At 47.0% G+C, this 22,708-nt stretch overlaps 1 protein-coding gene across 3 annotated transcripts in view; it reads right to left on the reverse strand.

The window, feature by feature from the left end:
- Positions 1–22,389, reverse strand: part of LOC128343079 (zinc finger and SCAN domain-containing protein 31-like) — a 29,329-nt gene extending 6,940 nt beyond the window's left edge. Inside the window, exons 1-4 of one of the 3 annotated variants that reach the window (XR_008315325.1) lie at positions 22,028–22,389; positions 15,192–16,106; positions 11,650–11,776; positions 7,038–9,228 (exon numbers count right to left, since the gene is read on the reverse strand). Coding sequence is in view for 2 of the 3 variants with exons in the window: in XM_053291578.1 (XP_053147553.1) it covers positions 8,402–9,228; positions 11,650–11,776; positions 15,192–15,899 (1,662 nt within the window). In the remaining variant the exon portion in view is untranslated. Of the gene's footprint in view, positions 1–7,037; positions 9,229–11,649; positions 11,777–15,191; positions 16,107–21,716; positions 21,978–22,027 lie in introns of those variants that run through there. The other 2 variants (XM_053291578.1, XM_053291579.1) reach the window with 2 other exon arrangements.
- Between the last annotated feature and the right edge of the window lie 319 nt (positions 22,390–22,708).

Consider the following 22,708-nt stretch of genomic DNA (forward strand, 5'->3'; position numbering starts at 1 on the left):
TGTGTTGTGATGGGAAACAGTTCAACAATTTGAGGTGGGAAAATCCACACACCGGGCCAAGGAACACAACAGGCTGTGATGTTGCAAAGCTCTGAGAGGGTGAGTTTTGGAGGCTGGAAAGCTGAAATGCATAGTCCAGCCTAATCTGTGTGTCTATTCAGTGCACTAATTGCATGGAAATTCTTTAAGGTCTGCATAGATTATTTTATATTGATTTGGTATATAACGACCACCTAGGAACAGCTGTACCATAGAGGGAAACTAGGCAATTGCACAGGGTTTCCTGCTTCTGCTGAGGAAACATCTAGGAGAGCGAGCAATTGCTTGAAATTTTGAGAAGGTGCATAGAGATATCTTATCAGATTGATACCTTGTATGGAGAGCCTTCTGTTCTCCCTCAGCTGCTCAGGTCATAGGATTAGGGTTGCTAGCTTTTGAACCAGCTCCTTTAATTGTGCCTATAATAGCTGTGTGACCTACAATCTGCCACAATTAGCTGGTGATGCGGTCTAGTTTTCCAGCCGCGGGTCCCCAGATGATGTTGGACTACAACTCCCATCATCCTCATTCACAATGGCTGGTGATGATGGGAGTTATAAGAACATAACATAAGAACATAAGAACAGCCCTGCTGGATCAGGCCCAAGGCCCATCTAGTCCAGCATCCCGTTTCGCACAGTAGCTCACCAGATGCCGCTGGAAGCCACAGGCAGGAGTTGAGGGCATGCCCTCTCTCCTGCTGTTACTCCCCTGCAACTGGTACCCAGAGGCAGCTGTTATAGTATAACATCTGGGGACCCAAGGCTGGGAAACTATGGTCTTGTTCCATCCTATGGAAAATTGATCAAACCTCTCTATACAGCACCAAGAGGAGGCCAGGCTGGGTTTATTGTGGGCAACCCTACTGTGGATGCGGTCGTATGAAGAAGTAAAGAGAAAAGATGGGTATTAAAAAAATGGAAAATAAGAAAACAGTATTCCACTTAACTTGATCATCAAATGTGCTATGCTGCTCAGCATATGAAACACGGAGTGGGCTACTCAGCATATGAAACAAAGTGTGGGAGGGATTTTAATTTGTGCAGGACAAAAAATAATAATTTGGGCAAGCTGTACAATCTGAGTCACCTTATCATACTGAATTATTGCATGTGGTTCCTATGAAGCAGTCCTGCTTTTTGGCCCTTCAGGCTAAGACCAAATGTTATAGTAAACACCACACCATGGACTGCTAAATTATCTTTATGTCTGGTGTGCTAAACCTCTTATTGCTGACAGATCTGGGCAGAACTTGAAATAAGTGCTGATTAATAAAGAGGGCAAAAACTACATTTAAATTATTTCCCCAGTGGGGATGGCAGGTGGCATGCTTTGGTGAGGCAAAAACATCCTCAGAGCTACAGAAGGTATTATTAAAAAGAGCTCTCCATCGTTCTCCCAGCTATAAATATTTGTCGTATTCGTATATCCCAGGCCTTGTTCCCTTGGGTTAGACTACAGAGCAAGCTGTGAATTGTAGGCCATTAAATACAGGGCATTCTGGGAGAATGAAAAAGACTTTGGTCGAACTACAAATGTTCTTCAGCTGTGTGTAGCCCCCCTCCCACAAATATACTTTTTCTTTTACAAAATGCAGCCATGGATCCACAGTGGAAGACTGGCATGTTGACTGAGGGAGAGAACACAAATGCGACTTTTTAACCTTTTCCTTTCCAGTGCTCTATTATGAATATGTATTATTTATTGGCTGACATGATGCGCAAACCCTTTGGAAATGGGAGGGACTTGTGGCGTCACTGCTGTGGACTCGGAAGCAGCAGCATCACTGTAGAGAACCTCAGCTGCGCTGCAAGTGTAACCGTATTTTTTCCCATTGTCGTGAATGAGGAAAACAGCAACTATGCTTGCAACGCAACTACAGTTCTCTATAGCAGCACTGCTGCTTCTGGGTCCACAGTAGTGGTGCCGCAAGTTCCTCCCATCACTGTAGGGCTTGCACATCATGCCAGCCATTATTATTACCATATTTTCCTGAATTGAAGACAATTCTAAATTTAAGGCAAGCTCCTTAAAAAGTTCAATACAGGTTATACCTCCAATTACTCGAAAGGAGCAGGACTCTGAATTCCTGATTTCTAATATCAAAGATACTATTCCTCTTGATTTCTAATATCAAAATACTTGGGGAAAACCTAGCCTTGGATTCAGGTGAATACAGTATGAAAATTATCTTCCCCCAGTTGCTTTTCTCATATAAAAGGAAAACAGCTACTCCATACAAGAAAAAGCGGCTGGGGAGATTTTAGCAGAAACACTTCTGGTGGGAAAGGGTTAATGCTTCCCCTCCCCGCCCCCCAATATGGGGACTTTGTCTACAGATTTTAGCCTCTGTGGCTGCATTTCATTAAAGTGAAAACTTTGCAGGAGTGGGGGGAAATGATACAGGACTGAGTGTTATGTGTATTTGTTCCTGAGAAACAAAAACCAAGATGGGAGGTATCCAGGAGGCTGGAGTGATGCAAATAGGAGCTGGCCTGTTTGTCTGCTCTGCCAATCTACAGGATCAAACTATATGGATTGCAACTGGTAAGAGAAAATGTGTGTGTGTGTGTGGTGTTAGAAAATCTGCCCCTCCAAAAACCTAGAGGACCTACAGGCAGGTTCAATCCCAACTTTGACAGTATTATTGAGCAGCACATCTTAGGTGAGTTGTACCTGCTGTAGCTCTGTGGTAGAACACCTGCTCTCCATGCAGAAGGTCCCCGGTTCAAGCCCTGGCAGCATCTCTGGGTAGGGCTGGAAAAGCCTCCTGCCTGAAACCCTGCGGAGCTGCTGCCAATCAGTGTAGACAACACCGAGCAAGATGGACTAAAGGTCTAAAACAATATAAGGCAGCTTCCGATATACCTTTAGCTTCTCCTTATAACTGAATGGCTGCCCTTCCCTCGGTGGGCAAATTTAAAATGCTTCATTCAGTATACACACTTCCTTTTCTGATGTGTCCTTCTCCCCATTCATAACCATGGGCTTTATGCTGGTATAGAAAACAAAACACCTGACAATACAGGAGGCAGGTGGAGGAGCTGGCACACACCATCACTTTAGCGTATGGCGGCTTGCCAAATTGGGGTTGGCTTTTGAAATGTAGGTTATCCTTTATTGTTGGTGCTGAGGGATGTCCACATGTTCCCAGTTTTCTGCATATCCATGTGGGGTCCAAAGCAGCACCCCTTCCCAGTTACATCATGACGATGGGCTAGGTAGTGGCTGGAATCTTCCTTCTTAGGAAGCACCTAGAATGTACCCTGCTGGGATTACCACCAGAAGCTGATGTGACCCAGTGAAATACTCCAGCCCAGGGATTCTCAACGTGTGTATCCCCAGATGTAATTGGACTTCAGCTCCCATAATTCCCAACCAAAGGCCGCTGGGGCTGGGGATTATGGGAGTTGAAGTCCAATAACATCTGGGGACCCACACATTGAGAAGCCCTGCTCTAGCCTGTAAATCTTTCTGATCTAGGATGACTGCTCCAACTCACAATCCTGAGCTCATGTTGAGGTTAATATATCTGAGACTGTCCTCTAATGGCTTCTTGGGCAACTCTGTGGGCAAATTTGCAACTAGTGAAAGGTGCATGACGTGTGTGGGGGGGATGGTGTGGATATCCCAAGGACCCAGGGTTGGTATCAGGGGTCAGCCTCATTGGGCAAAGGCCTCTGTGCCCATAGTTTTGTGCAGTGGTGGTGGAGTGAGCCTCTAGGTCAGGGCTGCACAACTCTCTGTTTTTGGACTACAACTCCTATGGTTCCCAGCCACAGTGGCTAATAGTCAGGGATGATGGCAGCGCAATATCTACAGGAGGGTTGAAGTTGTGCAGCCCTACACTAGGCCACGAGTCCTCTGTTGTCATTTCCTTTCTCTCTAATCCTATCCTTCAAGGTAGGTTCCACCATGAACCTTGGGAGGAGGAGGCAAAAGTAGGAGGGGGCCCTTGGATGACAGTTGCGGAGGGCCTCCTGTCCTGGAGCAGGCCCTGCTAAGACCTCTGAGGGAGGGGAAGGTGTGTCCTGGTGTGCTCTGCCCATGCGTGTGCACACACGCAACCGGTCCTCCTGTGGGCCACCCACTGTCATGAGTAGGCCCAGTGTTTACTTTAAGCTTCTTTCCCCACTGCACAAGCCGTTGCTAGGAAAACCACCACCCCTGCAAATGTTTGTAACCGCAAGACAGAACAGGGAGAGAGAAGAGAAAATGAGGATCCCCCCCCCGTTTATGTTTTGTATTGCTATGTAATGGTTGCATTACATATGTATACCTACATACAGAGGCACATACAGAGGCTATTCACACGGGCAGCCTGGCCTGGGCTAGGCTGCCCATGTGCACAAGTGGGATCAAGTCTGATCCCAGCACTGCCTTGGCCCCAAGCTTGGCCCCAAGCCTGCCTTGGTCCCATAGGGCTTTAACCTGGATTTAGGGGTGTGAGTGCACCCTTGACCCCAGGTTTGGGGTCGTGTGTGTGAGGGCTGCAGGCAAGAGTGCTTGGCTGAGGGACAACCCCTTAGTGCACTGTGATTCTGGCGCGGTGCATTGAGGGTTGCAGGAGGACTTCCTCCTCCTCCGGCTCTCTGCTCTGCCACTCGCCTCAATGCCACTCGTGTGCCACGGTGAGTGGCACAGCCTGGATGGGGAGGGCGATTGTGTGCAGGGAGGCCTGGCAGCGTTTATGGTCATGTGCACAACCTTAGTCTGTAAGTAGGGTTTGTTGGAGATGCAGCTCTAGATGGCATTGACCTTTTGCACCAGTAACCCTAATGACCACTAGGGGCATAGAGAGTAGAGATAGATAGTTAGGATCTCCTTCTCTTTCCTGTTTATCTCTGCCTCTATGACCCCTCTATGGATAGAACATACTCAGGAACTTCCTGAGAGTGACTTCCTTCTTCTTCTTTTTCTTCTTCCCAGAATGCTTCTAGCTCTCTCTCTGAGCACCATGGTTCTATAGGTCTCTCTCTGTCCACCATGCAGCCGTGGTCAGATATAGGTCTTTCCTATCATCATGGACTCCTGAATAAAGTAGATTAGCTTAACCGTACATGAATCTCCAAGCTGCTGCCCCTGAGACTCTGTTAACTTCTGCTGTAATGGGAGTGAGTTTGCTCCTGAAATACTCTGCTATATAAGTAATTACCCCCAACAGAGTTCAATCTGAGTCAATAAATGCCCTTTGTTAGTCAAGTAATTAGTTCCATAATATACTATTCGTACAAGGTTATGAAGATTGAAAGGAAAGAGTATTCATATCTTTTTTCTCTTTTTCCTTGTTCTCATCTACTTAAGAAACAACCTAGCTCCTATTAAAAATCCCATAAGTCCAAATGCACAAAAACTTATTTCACACTGCACAGATTTTTTTTTTTTTTTTGGACAGTGCACAGTGCACAACATGTGGCAAGCTGCACATTAGAATGAACCATGGGTGGGTCTCAGGTGTTGGCCTCAGCACACTGTCCCCCTGCCACCAAGTATAGTGCTCCCCATAGGACTGAATGGGAATTATTCATTACTATGGGACCAATGGGGTTCAGTCCCATAGGGCTGAGTGTGAAACCTGCTCCATGTCCCTGGTGAGCCCTACCACTGCTGATCAACCTTGCCTCAAGATCTGTTTCTTGGTCACGCCACAGTGTGACGGAATGTTGGGAACCAGCATATATATATACAAGTAAATTTTAGCCCGTTGAATAACGGGCGCTAGGAAGGGAAGGGGCCGATAACCGCCCTCCCGCCCTCCCAGCTGCCCGACTTACCCTTCCCCGCACCCCCCCCCAAAGGAATAAGGGCCTCCGCGGCCGCCGGAACTGCCCTCCCGCCCTCCCAGCTGCCCGAGCCCTACTCACCCGAGTCAGCCCGCAAGAGCCGGGCGAAGTTCAAGCATGTTTTCAAAAGGTCCAGAGAGGAGCTCGCAAACAGAGCTCCTCTCTGTGCTAAGTCTCTTCCCGTGTCGGGAAGAGACTTAGCACAGAGAGGAGCTCTGTCCGCGAGCTCCTCTCTGGACCTTTTGAAAACATGCTTGCACTTCGCCCGGCTCTTGCGGGCTGACTCGGGTGAGTAGGGCTCGGGCAGCTGGGAGGGCGGGAGGGCAGTTCCGGCGGCCGCGGAGGCCCTTATTCCTTTGGGGGGGGGTGCGGGGAAGGGTAAGTCGGGCAGCTGGGAGGGCGGGAAGGTGGATATCGGCTGTGGCGGCGCCGCCGCCAGCCTCTATGCTGCGGCCGGTCTCCCCGGCCAGGCAAGGGCCCCAAGCCGCCCGGCTGTGGCGGCGGCGCCAGGCCTCGGTGGCGGCTCTGCCGCCACCTCGGCCGGCTTCCCCCGCCGCCTCCTCCCCCCGCCCGGCTTCGGCGGCGCGGCCATGGCTCCGCCGCCGCCTTGGCCGCGCCGCGTCCTCTGGCCGAGGCAGCAGCTTTGCCGCCGCCTCGGCCAGTGTCCCCCGCCGCAGCTTATCCGGCTTCTTCAGGCGGCCACTTCTGGCCGCCCAAGATGGCCGCCGGGTGCTGGCGGTCGTGTCTCCCTTGGACTGTTCTGAGCGTGCGCTCCGCGCACGCGCAGAACAGTCGAGGCACGAACGCACGCTTGGTGTCCGTCCACGGACGGACACCAAGCGTTTTATTAGAGAGGATGATATGATAGTCTTTCCCCCCGTTGAGGGATGGGATGGGGGGCTGCCAATCTGTGTTGGGAGTGGGGGCTGTAACCCTTTGCCCCTGTCATGGCCCCAGTCTAAATCCTGCGCCCCAGCTGCTATCTAGCCCAGGAGAAAAGCCCCGTGTGTGTGTGGGGGGGGAGGAACCTTTCTTGGAACTGCACTGAAGGCAAAGGATTAAAACTCCCTCCACTGCAGTCCCAATCCAGATCCTCTACCCACATGCACTATATCACAAAGATGGAACAAGGATACAACTGCAGAGCATGTGCTTAAAGTAATGTCTAGATAGTCCCTAATGCCAAACCTTTGCACTTAGAGGCATATACTTTACCCCTGAATACCAGGTACCAAGGACAGACAAAGGGGGTCACCATCTCATTCATGCCCTGATTGTGAAATTTCAGATGTGTGGATCATATCCCAGCCACGTAGAGACCCACTGAGCATGCGCGGAGGCCTCCAAAATGGCCGCCACAACAGAGGGCAGGCCCAGAACGGGCTGAAGACTGCCCAAATTGGGTGATCTGGACATAAATGGAGGCCAGCGGGGGGAAGGAAACTTCTGGAGACACCCCCCCGCCCCCGAATTGGGAGGCAATAAGTAAAATTTATTTTTAAGTTTAAAATTAAAAAAATTTTTTTTTTAATCGTGAACCACCCCCAAACAGCTGTCTGATTGGCTGTCTGATTGGGTGCAGGGCTGTGGCGTTTTTAATCTCTCTCTCTTTGAGTGCTCAGAGTTGCTTTTTACTTTCTCTCCCATTAATTTATCTCCAGTTTCTTCCACCACAAAGCAGCGCCTCTTGCTCCCATCCTGTCTTGCAACAAAATTCTCCTAGAATTCAGGAATTTTGATGTTAAAATTCTGTATTCTGTCAAAGCAAATTTTTGTACAAGCTGCCGTTTTGCAACTGATCCAGCTCCAAAAAAGAAAAAAAGTTTTAAACCTGCCCACCCCTGAATTAGATGAAGCATAGTTTGATTTTGCAAGATGGTTTTTGCATTCTCAAACTCACATGTCAACCAGATTGCAAGGTCGGGTAAATTTTGCTTTCTACGCACACCAGGACCTGTTTGTGCTGAATAAGAGCTGTCATGCACTTCAGTAATTCTGTGAACCCTGGGATTAATAAAGCCACACTATACCAAAAAGGGCTTTATGGCTTTTTGAGGGCTTCCCATAAAGCACAAATCATAGGTTTCTCAGAAGACTACACAAGCAGAAGATCACATGGTAAAACTGCTTCTGAACTGTACCACTAAAGCCCCTGCAGATGGAAAACTAGCATGCACTAGCAGGGAGAAGATCTAGATGGCAGGGAGGAAAGTCCCACAAACAGGTTTTTTTACTAGAGCGAGAGGGAGGGAGGGAGGGTGTGTGTGCAGGTGTTTTAAATTATGAAATCCACCCTTCTCATCAGTCTAAAGTGGTACAGTCCAGCAACAGTTTGGCAGCAAGATCTGTTGCTTGCGCAAACTGGCTCTGATCTGTCCAAAGTTATGAAAGAAGGTTCTGCTCTAGTCAGTCAAAGAATTAAGAGAACCCTTCCCCTCCTAGAGGCTTCCTGATCCTTAATAATACACGGCCCCACACTGTTTCTCGTACAGTCAGACATCTTAAGGGTTTTCTCCTATGTGATTTATGTTTCCTACTCAGAATATTTTAAGTTCGGAAGGAAGTTTTCCTTCACACTCTTAAGCTTCTACAGGGCTTCCCTCCTGTGCGGATTCGCTGAGGTTTAAGAAAATCAGGTAACCAACGGTTGCTTTCCCTACAGTGTTGATTTTTATATGGCTTTTCCTGTGTGACGTAAGGCCTGCCCTCTGGCTGAATCTTTTCCCACACTCAGCACACTTGTAGGGCTTCTCTCCTGTGTGGATTCGCACGTGGGTCATGAGGTTTCCCTTCTGACTGAACGTCTTCCCGCAGTCTGAGCACTTATATGGGTTCTCTCCCGAGTGGATTCTCTTGTGCGCTATGAGATTCCATTTCCGGTTGAAGCTCCTCCCGCAGTCTGAGCATTTGTACGGGGTTTCTCCTTTGTGGATTCGCTTGTGCCCAGTGAGATAGCGCTTCTGATTGAAGCTCTTCCCACACTCGGAGCACTTGAACCGCCTGTCCCCGGCATGGTTCCTCTCATGCGGAACGAGGCTGGAACCATGAGGGAAGTTTTCCCGGCAGTCCGAGGGCTTGAACGTTTTCTCATCTGTGAGGATAGGTTCATGCTTAAGAAGGCCTCCACTCGGTCTGAAGCTTCCTTCGCCACTGGTGCAAGTTTTTAGTTCTTCACAATGACGGGCTTTGGTTTCTTTCTCGTTGAAATCACTTTGCCAGCAGGCAACAGTGCCCTCCATCCTGTTTTCCGGGTCTTTCCCCTGCTTACTTGCTGTTCCTTGCTGACCAAAAGGCATCGTCCCCTCCTCATAGTGTTGGAAAACCAAGCCTATTCTCATGGATGCGTCGTGCGATTCCACTTGACTGGAACCTTCTGGATGAAGATGATTTGCTGTCTGCCCATCACCTGCAGGGATAAGAAGGAAATTAGGAAAGGAACCACAGCCTTAAGTTACTGACTTATTTACTGCATTTATATGCCACCTTTCTGCCAACGCTCAAAGTGGTTTACAGTTTATTTATTTATATACCACCTGCTGCCCTAAGACCCCAGGGCAGTTAACAACAAGATAAAAACAATCCAATAAAAACAGAACAAATGCAGCTAAAAATCTAAAAAGAGCAAGGGACAGCTCATTGGCCAAAAGTCTGAATAAAAAAGGCAGTCTTCACTTTCCTCCTAAAGGCTGGGAGAGAGGGAGCCATGCAGGTCTTCTCAGCTGAGCATGAGTTCCACAGCTTGGGGGCAATAACTGAGAAGGCCCTGTCCTGTTTAAAACAATGGCAGACAATATAATTGATGCAGCAAGTATGGCTCCACAACTAACCCCTGCTAACTTGGCAAAGAAGCACCTTTTAACATGGTGATTCTCTTTATTTAGCAGGGGGAGAGTAACTATCCACACCCAGCACGGTACCTCCAGTGACTGTTGCTGGTGTCTATCTTGTTTCTTTTTAGACTGTGAGTCACCTCCAGTGACTGTTGCTGGTGTCTATCTTGTTTCTTTTTAGACTGTGAGTCCTTTGGGGACAGGGATCCATCTTATTTATTTATTATTTCTCTGTGTAAACCGCCCTGAGCTATTTTTGGAAGGGCGGTATAGAAACCGATTAAAATAATAATAATAATAATAAATAAATGTTGCAGTAGATTCCTGGTGTGGAGGTGTTACTCAAGACTATGCCTCAGCATGGTGAAAGTTTTAAGCACTTTTCTTGTCAGAAGAAGAAATGGTTGTGACTCTCTTGAGGGAGTATTCTTCAGAATTTCCCGCTCTTTTTGTTCAAGCCCTCATCCATCCCCTTCCCACCACTGGGTTCCACTAGCTCTGCCCACTTGGACTGCCCAAAGTCCATTAATATTCACAGGAACAGAGGGAGCTGCCTTATACTGAGTCAGACCATGCCAGAGATTGAACCTGGGATCTTCAGCATGCAAAGCCGATGATCTACCACGGAGCTACAGCCCCATTCCACTCCACTGAGTTACAATGGGGCAGATTTGTTTTGGGTTTTTTTCCTTCAGATTTTTGAGAAACCAACTTATCTGCAGGATATTCCAAGTCTGCTAGTACCTCTCTTTTGCCCACAGGTGCTCCAGTTATGCATCATATGGGTAATAACATTTCTAGTTCTTTGGGATATAGCTATATTTAGATAGAAATTGGAAAAAGGTAATTCCCAAATTGAAAATTATCTGGAAATACTTCATTTTTCGTTGGAAAATTTCTCATTTCTATAAGTTTATTGTTGCACAGAATTGACTATAACAATAAACAGATGCCAATGCAACATTAGGCAAACTTGTTGTAATTAATGTTTTTCAGGTGATTATCCCTAGGAAGTGTGTGTGAGAGAGGACATACATGTTTTATTGATTTATAAACAGGAAGGTAATATAGTGAGGTTTCGTTTTAGCCTGGGGGAAATGTGGATAGCAAAATTTTCTGAGAATTTTTAATCCACATTTTATGCCAATATGAAAAAAAAAATGCATGGGATTCCCCCCCCTCCCGATTTCCCCCTCCCCAGGAAAATTTCCAAATCAAAAATTTCCAGAAAACTCATATCTCTGAATCTTATTTTCATTTTAGGGTGATAATCCTTACCAAGGACCTCCTCCCATGTCCTGTGAATTTGATACGTATATAGCTGCCAGCACATGGGGGTGTTGTCTATACTTTGAATGGCTGCCATCTTGAAACACCATGGCTGATCTGCCAAAATATTCCACTGTCGGAGTCCCCCGGGTTTGCTTTTACTTTGTGTCAAACTTCAACACATGCAGTTGTCCATGTACTCTCTTCAACACAAGGGTTCCAAGAGGAACACATTTTAGTGTGGTTCTATATTTGTGTTTGGCAACTATCTTGAAACAAAATGGTGGCTAGGCAAAAAATACTTCCACCAAGTTTCCTTAGAACTCCCTCCCATGCAGTGTTCCCTCTGACAGGGATTCCCAGATGTTGTTGACTACAACTCCCAGAATCCCCAGCTGCAATGGCTTTTGCTTGGGGATTATGGGAGTTGTAGTCAACAACATCTGGGAATCCCTGTTAGAGGGAACACTGCACCATGTGTTGTGAGTTTGGTTTGTATTAGACCATAAAATGCGGGGGGACACACAGACATGGTGATTGCATAAGTCTTCTTCTTTTCAGAAAGTCAACTAAAAATAGATGGGAAGAGGAGAGGAACATAAGCAGATTCAAGGCACCAACCTTTTGCACTATTAATATTGAAGTCCTATGCTGGGAAGGCCATTGATGGTCTTTCACAACACTGATTTTTGTCACCTTCGAGTAGAAACAACAGATGTCACACTTACCCTGTGGGTTTCCATCTTTGCTCAGTTCGTGCTTAGCTACTCTGCAAAGCTGCCTGTTCCAAGTCTCCGACAGAACCTGCTCTGCTTCAGAGGAATTTACAGCAACCTCAACAAAAGGCCCTGGGACCTGAAGAGTAAATGTCGGGGAGGGGAAACATCAGTTTCAGTGAATGGTTCTGCTACAGCCAAGTATTTGATTCCATCCCAAAGTCACTGATGTACAAAAGCTCCACTTTCAAAATGCAAATGCTTAAGGTACCTCAACTACAACTAAGTCTAATGTTCTGACAAGCTAGTTTTCTACACGCAAGGATTATTTTTATATGGTGAAGCAGTCCATTATGTGCTTTCCACCCACAACTAGCAGACTGAAATGGTACAGTTCATGAATAACATTTACTACCTTTCCTGCGGTTTGTGTGAACTAGACCTAAGTGGTCTGAAGGATTCCAGCTACTTGTCAAGCATGTGGAATAGGGCCTTCTCAGTGGTTGCCCCTAGGCTCTGGAATGCCCCTCCTAGACGTTTGTTCCCTCCTAACTCTTTCAGTTTTCCACCACTGCCTCAAGACCCTGCTTTTTAATCTAGGCTTTTGATATTTAATAGGATTAGAGGTTTTTTACTATTGTGGCTGGAGATGATGGTAGCTGTAGGTAACAACAGCTCGGGATCCAAACACGGGAAGCTGCCACAGTCATACCATTGGTCTATCTAGCTCAGTATTGTCTACGCAGCCTGGCAGCGGCTTCTCCAAGGTTGCAGGCAGGAGTCTCTCTCAGGTCTATCTTGATGCTGCCTGCCAAGGAGGGAGCTTGAAACCTTCTGCTTTTCCCAGAGCGGCTCCATCCCCTGAGGGGAATATCTAACAGTGCTCACATGTGGTCTCCCATTCAAATGCAACCAGGGCAGACCTTGCTTAGCTAAGGGGACAAGTCATGCTTGCTACCCCAAGACCAGCTCTCCTCATCCAGGTTTGAGGACTCCTGAGATTAGTGTTTGGGATCATCTATCCTTTTAAATTGGCACTATTTCTGCATTTGGAATATTAACCACTGCTTTTATTCTTGCTGGGTTTTTGTATATTGTGGATTTTCTTATTGTAACTTTTGCTATGTATCTCCTAAGGACAACATGAAAAGTGATTAATAAATCCTAAAACAAAACAAACAGGCATACATACATAAACATGTGATGGCTTTCTACTGCCCAATTGATGGGTTTCCACAATACAGTGGTCCCTCGACTTACAAACTACTCGACATAAGTATTTTTCGAGTTACAAACGGCAGTTTTAGATCCGGTTTTAGATTCGGTTTTTTCGACTTACAAATTTTTAGATGGGGTTTCCTCGACTTACAAATTTTACATGCGGTTTCCTTGACTTACGAATTTTACATGCGGTTTCCTTGATTTGCCTGCCTGTTTACTGCCTGTTTATTCTTGAAAAGAAATGTTCCTGTGCAGTTTGCAAGCCTTACTGGGGGTCTGGGTCTTTTTTCTAGGCTCCGGAACGCATTAATCCGTTCCCAATGCATTCCTATGGGAAACCGCTTTTCGACTTATGAACTTTTCAACTTACAAATGTGCATTCGGAACGGATTAATTTCGTAAGTAGAGGGACCACTGTAGTTTCCACAGCCACCCTGCTTGCAAGAATCTGCAGAATCCCAACATTCTGCAACGATAGCCCCATTCAGACATCATATTATACCTGCATTCAGATGTCTGTGCTCTTGTACATATGTCTGTGCAAATGTTCATTTTAAAAGTTACCCTGGGTACAAGCCTCTTCAAATGCAGGACACAAATAAGAAGTGTAGTGCTGTACCTGCATTCAGCATGACATATGAATAGGTATCTGCGTGCAGAACTGTCCCTGTGTTCACTGTACACAATAGCCCTATTCAGCCATTAGTTTAAAAACACCTTATACAGGCACTGAAGAGGGTCAGAAGTCCCGCCCCAGGGCTGCCACTCACCCCCTCATTCTTCTTGCTGCTCACTGGGGTGATCCAGGCTGCCAATCACGGAGGTGTTTGCCCCAATGGTTACAGCACTTCTCTCTCCACACAAAACACCCCTGTAACTGTCAGTGGCGAGAACAGATGCTGCAATGGCGGTCGGAGAAAGACGGAGGGAGTGGGCGGGTAAGTGGCTCTGAAGGGGTATGGGGGCGGGGCTACTGCCAAAAAGAATCTCTAGCTCTGGAAGGTTCTGAGGTGTGGTCTGCGCCTGCACAGACATCCAATGGGGCTAGACAGTAGGACCACCCATGCGAACAAGGGAGTGAGTGACGTGCCGGGTGGGACTTCTGACCCCCTTCTGCACCTGTAAGCGTGTAGGGTGCTTTTAAACTAACATCTGAATAGGGCTAGCTCGTATGAGTATTTTAACATAATGTGTGAATATTTATTTATTTATTTATTTATTTATTTATTTCATTTCATTTCATTTCATTTCATATCTCAACTCTTCCTCCAAGGAGCCCAGAGCGGTGTACTACATACTTAGGTTTCTCCTCACAACCACGCTGTGAAGTAGGTTAGGCTGAGAGAGAAGTGACTGGCCCAGAGTCACCCAGATTGAAAATAAAACAGCTAATATTATAATGCCCTTATACAAAACTATGGTGCAACCACACTTGGAGTACTACATACAGTTCTGGTCACCACATCTAAAAAAAGACATTGTAGAACTGGAAAAGGTGCAGAAGTGGGCAACCAAGATGATCAGGGACGTGGAGCACCTTCCTTATCAGGCAAGGCTACAACACGTGGGGGGTTTTAATTCAGAAAAAAGACGACTGCGGGGAGACATGATAGAGATCTATAAAATCATGCATGGTGTGGAGAAAGTGGAGAGAGAGAAATTCTTTTCCCTCTCACACAACACTAGAACCAGGGGTCATCCCATGAAATTGATTGCCAGGAAATCTAGGACCAACAAACGGAAGTACTTTTTCACACAATGCATAATCCACTTGTGGAATTCTCTGCCACAAGATGTGGTGACAGCCAACAACCTGGATGGCCTTAAGAGGGGCTTGGATAACTTCATGGAGGAGAGGTCTATCAATGGCTACTATTTGGAGGGCTATAGGCCAACTCCAGCCTCAAAGGCAGGATGCCTCTGAGTACCAGTTGCAGGGGAGTAACAGCAGGAGAGAGGGCATTCCCTCAACTCCTGCCTGTGGCTTCCAGCGGCATCTGGTGGGCCACTGTGTGAAACAGGATGCTGGACTAGATGGGCCTTGGGCCTGATCCAGCAGGGCTGTTCTTATGTTCTTAAGTATCATGGCTGAATGGGGATTTGAACTCGGGTCTCCCCAGTCCCAGTCCAGCACTCTAGCCACTACACCATGCTGGCTATGACTTATAATGCAGGGAAATCCATCAGGCATTGGGACACTCGCTTCTATCCCCTGCGAGGGAGATGACTGCAATATATATATTGGGTTCTTTGGAAACATCCAAACATACCGTCAGCCTGCGGTCACAGCCTCTCTGTGCTCTTTTGAGCAAGCGGTAATCAAACCGTCTCACCTGTGGCCCCCATCTCTTGCCGTCTCGCCTCCCCATCAGGAAGTCCTCTGCCAGGGCCACCGCCTGGCTGCAGCTCTCCGGACTGCTCTCCCTGACCCAGCTCTGCATCTCCAGAGGCAGGATGGTCAGGAACTGCTCCAGGATCAGCAGCTCCAGGATCTGCTCCTTGGTGTGCCTCTCGGGCTTCAGCCACTGGTGGCAAAGCTCCCGGAGCCGGCTGCAGACCTCCCGGGGCCCTTTGGCCTCCTGGTAGCAGAACTGCCGGAAGTGCTGGCGCCGCATCTCCGAGCGGATGGCGTCCTCGGCCAGCAACTCTTCCTTCACTTTCACAAAGGAATCCAGGCTCCGGTAGACCTTCTGGGCTTCTCCGCTGAGGCCCGGCAGGCTCTGAGTCACCCACCCTCCTCTGGACCACTGAGCGGCATCAGCGACGCCTCTGAAGGAGGCCTGGTAATCTTTCAGCTCCTCCCCGGATACAGGCAGGGGCAGCGATCCTGAGTCCGGAGCCTGCACGCTCTTCAGGAACTCCTGCCACTGGGATTCCCAGTATTGCTGCAGACCCTCCTCTGGTTCCCGCTTAATCTGCTGCGGAGGAGCCTTGCTCAGGAAAGTGCCGATGCTCCCAACGTGAACCACCTGTGGGCCTCGCTTTCCCTCTCCTTGCACCGTGTCCCACATCTTGGAGCCAGCTGTGTCCTGCTCGTGCATTTCCAGACCTGGGGTGGGAGCTGCTCCTCCTCTTCCTTCCTTCTCCTTCACCCGTTCCAGTCTCCCTGTGTCTTGCTTCCAACGCAGGAAAGCCACAGATCTCTAGGGAAGTGCCCTCTAGACTTACATCGGTACAATTCCCTTGGAGTGATGATTGTCAAGCAGCAAGATGTGACAACTGCTCTTGGTTAGCAAAATGGGCTTTTCCTGCCAGCAAGAGACACAAAGGGGAGAGAGAATAAGAATCCTAGACTGTAAGTTCCTCGAGGGCAGGGAGCTGTCCTCTTGTAAAATGCCACATGTTTATGACTCTGCACAGGTCTTGTGGTAGCAAGCATGACTTGTCCCCTTAGCTAAGCAGGGTCCACCCTGGTTGCATATGAACGGGAGACTAGAAGTGTGAGCACTGTAAGATATTCCCCTCAGGGGATGGAGCCGCTCTGGGAAGAGCAGAAGGTTCCAAGTTCCCTCCCTGGCTTCTCCAAGATAGGGCTGAGAGAGATTCCTGCCTGCAGCCTTGGAGAAGCCACTGCCAGTCTGTGAAGACAATACTGAGCTAGATAGACCAATGGTCCTAACTCAGTATATGGCAGCTTCCTATGTTCCTATGTACCTGAATTCAATACTAGGTCTGATGGCTATAGGCCTCCTCCACCCTTAGAGGCAAGATGCTTCAAAATGCCGGTTGCAGGGGAGCAATAGCAGGAGAGGGGTCATGCCCTCACCTCTTGCCTGTGGGCTTCTCAGAGGCATCTGGTGGGCCATTGTGGGAAACAGGATGCTGCACTAGATAGGCCATGGGCCTTATCCAGCAGGGCTGTTCTTATGTTTTAGGTTTTTCCCTAGTTCTTTGATGTTTTAAAGGGAGTGGGGGTGGGGGGTATCGAGAATTCACTTCCTTTTGGGTAGATACAGATATAACTTGTTTTTAATCTGTATCTTTAAAGGTCATCTTAAATTCAGAGTCATCTTCTATTTGGGTACATATGGTACCCAACACATATAAGTACCCAGTACTTTTTAAAAACTTTTTATATTTTAAAATATAAAAATAATCTTTATTTAAACATTTAAAAACCTATATAAAACAGTAATATACAGAACACAGAGCAGCAGCATCAGTAAAAACTATATCGTGAGTGTGCATCTTTGTTCATTGCATGAGGGCAGCACTGATATGGAGGTCAGCTGCTGTTTATATGCCACCGATATTTCTTCTCCGTTGTGATTGCTATTTTATTATTGTTACAGATTCTATACTAGATACTAGTATAGTATCTAGAATACTATACTAATATATAGAATACTAGATACTTAGGGACATAGGAAGCTGCCACATACGGAGTCAGACCATTGGTCCATCTAGCTCAGTATAGTCTACACAGACTGGCACCAGCTTCTCCAAGGCTGTAGACAGGAGTCTCTCTCAGCCCTATCTTGGAGATGCCAGGGAAGGAACTTGGAACCTTCTACCTACAAGCATACAGATGCTCTTCCCAGAGTGGCTCCATCCCCTGAAGGGAATATCTTACCAGTGCTCACACATGTAGTCTCCCATTCATATGCAACCAGGGCAGACCCTACTTAGCAAAGGGGACAAGTCATGCTTGCCACCACAAGACCAGCTCTAGCATTCAGACTAGCATTCAAAGCAGTTAAGCATTCAAAGCAACCATTTCATGAGGCAGGGTGAGACAGTTGCCTCAGGCACATAGGAACATAGGAAGCTGCCATATACTGAGTCAGACCATTGGTCCATCTCGCTCAGTATTGTCTACACAGACTGGCAGCAGCTTCTCCAAGGTTGCAGGCAGGAATCCCTCTCAGCCCTATCTTCGAGATGCCAGGGAGGGAACTTGGAACCTGTTCTTCCCAGAGCGGCTTCATCCCCTGAGGGGAATCTCTTACAGCGCTCACACTTCTAGTCTCCCTTTCGTATGCAACCAGGGCGGATCCTGTTTAGCTTAAGGGGACAAGTCATGCTTGCTGCCACAAGACCAGCTCTCTTCCCAAGGTATGGGTGTGAAAGGGTGCAAGGGATGGCAAGCCCTGCCCCACACTCCACCACAGATACATTTGCCTGCAGATGGGTGTGTGTGTGTCATATTGTTCTTCACTTCAGGTAGCAAAATGTCTTGGACTGCCCCAATTACATATAAAATTGCCTTCTACCAAGTTGAACCTTTGATCTATGGCGCTCAGCATTGTCTCCTGACTAACAGCGGCATTCCAGGGTTTCGCACGGAGAAGGTTTCCCAGCCCTGCTTGCAGGCGCCAGGGGTTGAACCCGTGACCTTTTATAAGCAAAGCAGGTGATTTACCACAGAGCTACATGCATTTATTTGTAGTCTACTTTTCTTCACAAAAGAAAACTCAAAGCAGCTGACTGTAACAAAGCAGCTGAGATAACAATAACCAAAACAGACATAAGAACAGCCCTGCTGGATCAGGCCCAAGGCCCATCTAGTCTAGCATCCTGTTTCACACGGTGGCCCACCTGGGCACTTTCCAGATTACAATTTACAACAGGTGTAAAAAGCTTCGGCTTGGCAGGATTGTATTGACAACAATCCCCAGAATCTCAAACTCCTACAATGGGAAAATGCAGCTATTTTTCTGCAACGGGTTTGCAACGTTGTAGCACTATAATGCAAAGATAAAATCCAAAATAAGGCATCGGAAATCTGATTGGCACCTTGCTGTCAGCACAGGGACTGCGGTGTCACAACACAGGAAGTATGGAAGCATACTTAGCAGATCCGTAGTGACATTTTTGTAGGGTTTAATCTGGAAAGCGCCCAGATGCCTCTGGGAAACCCACAGGCAAGAGGTGAGGGCTTGACCTCTCTCCTGCTATTGCTCCCCTGCGTCCTTAAAAAAAACAAACCCGGGGCTAAAAGGCCCTAGAAATGTGAGGGGTGTGTGCCTACCATGCTCCATGGGTCCACAACAGTCAAGTAATGCCCCCAACAGCTGAAAATTTGCCAGAAATCAGCTGAAAATTGCCATTTTATTGCCCCCCCCTTTTAAAAAAGCCATAAAATGGCTCCCTATGGACCTCTGAGGTCATTTCCGGCCACCGTAGACCCACGGATATGTGGATCTTACCCTTTTTTTGTCTCCCCCTTCCTCGCGTATACCAGGGTCGGGTGTCAATTATCCACCCACGGATATGCGAAACCATGGGTAGTGAACCTGCGATTAACGAGGTTCTCCTGTACCTGTAATGGACCTTGTATATTATTATCATTATCATTTATTTATTTGATTTCTATACCGCCCTTCTAGAAATGGCTCAGGGCAGTTTACACAGAGAAATAATAAATAAATAAGATGGATCCCTGTCCCCAAAGGGCTCACAATCTAAAAAGAAACATAAGATAGACACCAGCAACAGTCACTGGAGGTACTGTGCTGGGGGTGGATAGGGCCAGTTACTCTCCCCCTCCTAAAGAAAGAGAATCTGCACATTAAAAGGTGCCTCTTTGCCAAGTTAGCAGGGGTTAGCAGGTTATATGTGTGTTACTTGGGATCTATCCTTAGTAGAGAGATTGCTCTGATTTAGGAGCACGCCACTCCTTCAAGGTAGGGTGCCACTGATCTAAAGCCAATGACCAGGCTCAGACCTGGCTTCAACACCCTAGAACTGTCTGGCTTGGAACTTTACTGACGCTGTACAGCTAGAGTCCACACAACACATACTGTGCAATGTTCCATGTGTGTTCTAACAAAAAGTGCACACAGTTGCACAAGAACACTCTTGCACAAATGCATAAAATCATGCGAATGGAGTTGCATGATGCATGGCCATTGGAAATAGTTTCTACAGGTACAGGGTTATCTAAGGGGGAAGATAGGAACCTTGGAATCCACCTGCCCCACTTTGTGCTGGGCTCAGCCTTAATGGAGGAGGCCGCTGAAGGGGGTGCACAGCTCTGCTTTCCCAACTCACTTTGGTAGCCTGGATCTGAGCCACTATGCCACAAGCACTTCCTATTTTGTAGGAAGTGTGGTATAGTAATTAGTGTGGTGTAATAGTTAAGAGTGTCAAGCTAGAAGTGAGGAAACTGAGCAGGAAAATCCCTGCTCAGCCATGAAGCTTACTGGGTGACTATAGGCTGGTGATGATCTCTCAGCCTAACCTACCTTGCAGAGTTGTTAACATGGGGTGGGGCAGGGCAGTATGTATGTATATTACCCTGAGCTTCTTGGTGGAAAGGTGGGATAAAAATGTAATAAGTCAATTATGCAAATTAAAAATATATACAGTATATGTATAATGTATCTCTGACAGGACAGTGTTTCCCAACCTTTTCCATCCCAAGACACACTTAAAGAAACAAACGAGCAAACAAAGTAGGGCACCCTGTCCCCTCCAACAGAGTCACAATTTTAAAAACAAATTATTTTGAGCGAGCACAAAAAGCAGAGAGTATATAAATATGCTAAATAAAAATAAATAAACTCCCCACTTCTGGAGCCAACTTGCCCATTAATGCCCTGGAAAGGACCCATTCTTCCTTGTGCATTATGCAAAGGGCAAGTTTGCTGCAAAAGCGGGGAGTCTAATTGTCTTGCTTTTGAAGCTGGCTTGCTCTCTTACGCACTGGAAGGGATTATGTTTAAACTCCCTGATTTTGGAGCTGACTCCGAGTGAATTCAGCACAGCACTCTGGCCAGTGTCTGGTAACACACTATTTTTAATTAATTAATTATTTTTACATTTTATATCCCGCTCTTCCTCCAAGGAGCCCAGAGCGGTGTACTCCATACTTAAGTTTCTCATCACAACAACCCTGTGAAGTCGGTTAGGCTGAGAGAGAAGTGACTGGCCCAGAGTCACCCAGCAAGTATTATGGCTGAATGGGGATCTGAACTTGGGTCTCCACGGTTCTAGTCCAGCACTCTAACCACAATGGTTGGGAAGTGCTGTGATAGAGTGTACCCTATTTAATGTGTACATCTCCCTCAATTCTTAAGGTATTATTATGTCAACTTAAGCCCTGGGTTCCGACCTACAGGCCCTCCAAAAATTAAAATAAACAACACTGAATAAAATTCAGTTCAAGATTCAGACAATCTAAAAAGGAATAAGTTAGAAACAGGAGTACATATTGGCTCTGATCCAGTTAATTTACAGCCCAATATTTGACACACACATTCATCTAAAATTACGACACTTCTAAAAGAGCAAAGGGAATATTGGAGAGGAGAGCTGGTCTTGTGTTAGCAAGCATGATGTCCCCATAGCTAAGCAGGGTCTGCCCTGGTTGCATATGAATGGGAGACTTGATGCTTGAGCACTGCAAGATATTCCCCTCAGGGGATGAAGCCGCTCTGGGAAGAGCAGAAGGTTTCAAGTTCCCTCCCTGGCTTCTCCAAGATAGGGCTGAGAGAGATTCCTGCCTGCAACCTTGGAGAAGCCGCTGCCAGTCTGTGAAGACAATACTGAGCTAGATGGACCAATGGTCTGACTCAGTATATGGCAGCTTCCTATGTTCCTAATATTCTGGAGGTTTCCCCTCACAATGAAATTTCACCATCTGGCAGCCTCGGTTGCACAGGGGTATAAATCCCTCCACTAAGTATTTGAAGAATCCCCCCACCATTTTACTGAATTCCCCCCTGCCAAATCTAATAACCCATCTCTGCCTCTCCGCCAAAATTGTCTTTCCTCCCCTTGCAAAAACAATTTTTAAAAATTCACAGAGGAGTTGCTCCTCAAGCTTCCCCTATCTCTGCACTCCTGACTGCAAAAAACTTATTCCCAGTTGATGGTAATCCCTCCACAAAAAACTGGATCATATATAAACTTACCCCTTTGGACAAATGTTTTCTTGCGACTCCTACATAGATTTAGCGTGAAGTGTGGATCCAGACACCTAAACTGCTATTGCCTCTGGCATGTAACCTTTCTCCTGTAGTATACACTCTAAAAAGTAATTCTGTTTGAATATAAGAACCACCCATCCCTCAAATTTTAACATCCCTCCAAGTATCCATCACCTACCAGAAGTTTGGGAAATATTCTGTTAAAGGGTTGTGTGTGTGTGTGTGTGTGTGTGTGTGTGGGTTTTTTTTGTTTTTGTTTTGGTAAGTTGGCAACCCACTTCTGTTGACAGATTTACCTGCCAAATGTTGGTATCAGGTTTTTCCAGCAGGTTGGCCTGCCTTTTTCACCTCCAAATCTGGTAAATCTGGTTCACACACTCTTCCTTTTCTTGCAGCCTATGATTCCCTCTGCAGCGGCTGCTACTGTGTCTCTGTGTGTGTCTCTCTCTCCCGCTTCCCTCTGGATTACTGGGCTGCCAGCTTTGAATGCACCCCCACCCCCAGCATGCACTCACCTTTTTTGGCAGGCTGAGCACTGTATGGCTGGCACCATGCATGACCTGGGGTGGGGGGCAGTTCTGATGCAAACTCAATTTCCCCCCCACCAGCCTTGGGAAAATATTTATATGTATATTTAAACGCCAGTTTCCCACCAGGGCTTTCTTGCGGGGTGGGGGGAAAGGAAGTGGCTTCACAGCTCCAAACACTTCCCTTCTGACATGTCCAGGCCTTGCTAGGAATAGCAGTCCAACTCGGTAGATTTAACCTTTTCAGGCATCCCTCGCAAACTTTTCTTTGAGCTCAGTGCTCTTGGAAAGGGCTATTCCTAGATCACCAATCTCCTTATAGAACAGCCCAGTTGCTGAAGTACATTTTTCTTTCGGAATCATAAATGGAAGTGCACTTCTTACATTCCCACACTCATGGAGTAAGTCTTTCTGGGACTGGAGAGGACATGTTTAAAGGAGTAGCACTTT

The sequence above is a fragment of the Hemicordylus capensis genome, chromosome 2 (assembly GCF_027244095.1).
Source record: "Hemicordylus capensis ecotype Gifberg chromosome 2, rHemCap1.1.pri, whole genome shotgun sequence".
In the NCBI taxonomy this organism is placed as follows: Eukaryota; Metazoa; Chordata; class Lepidosauria; order Squamata; family Cordylidae; genus Hemicordylus; species Hemicordylus capensis.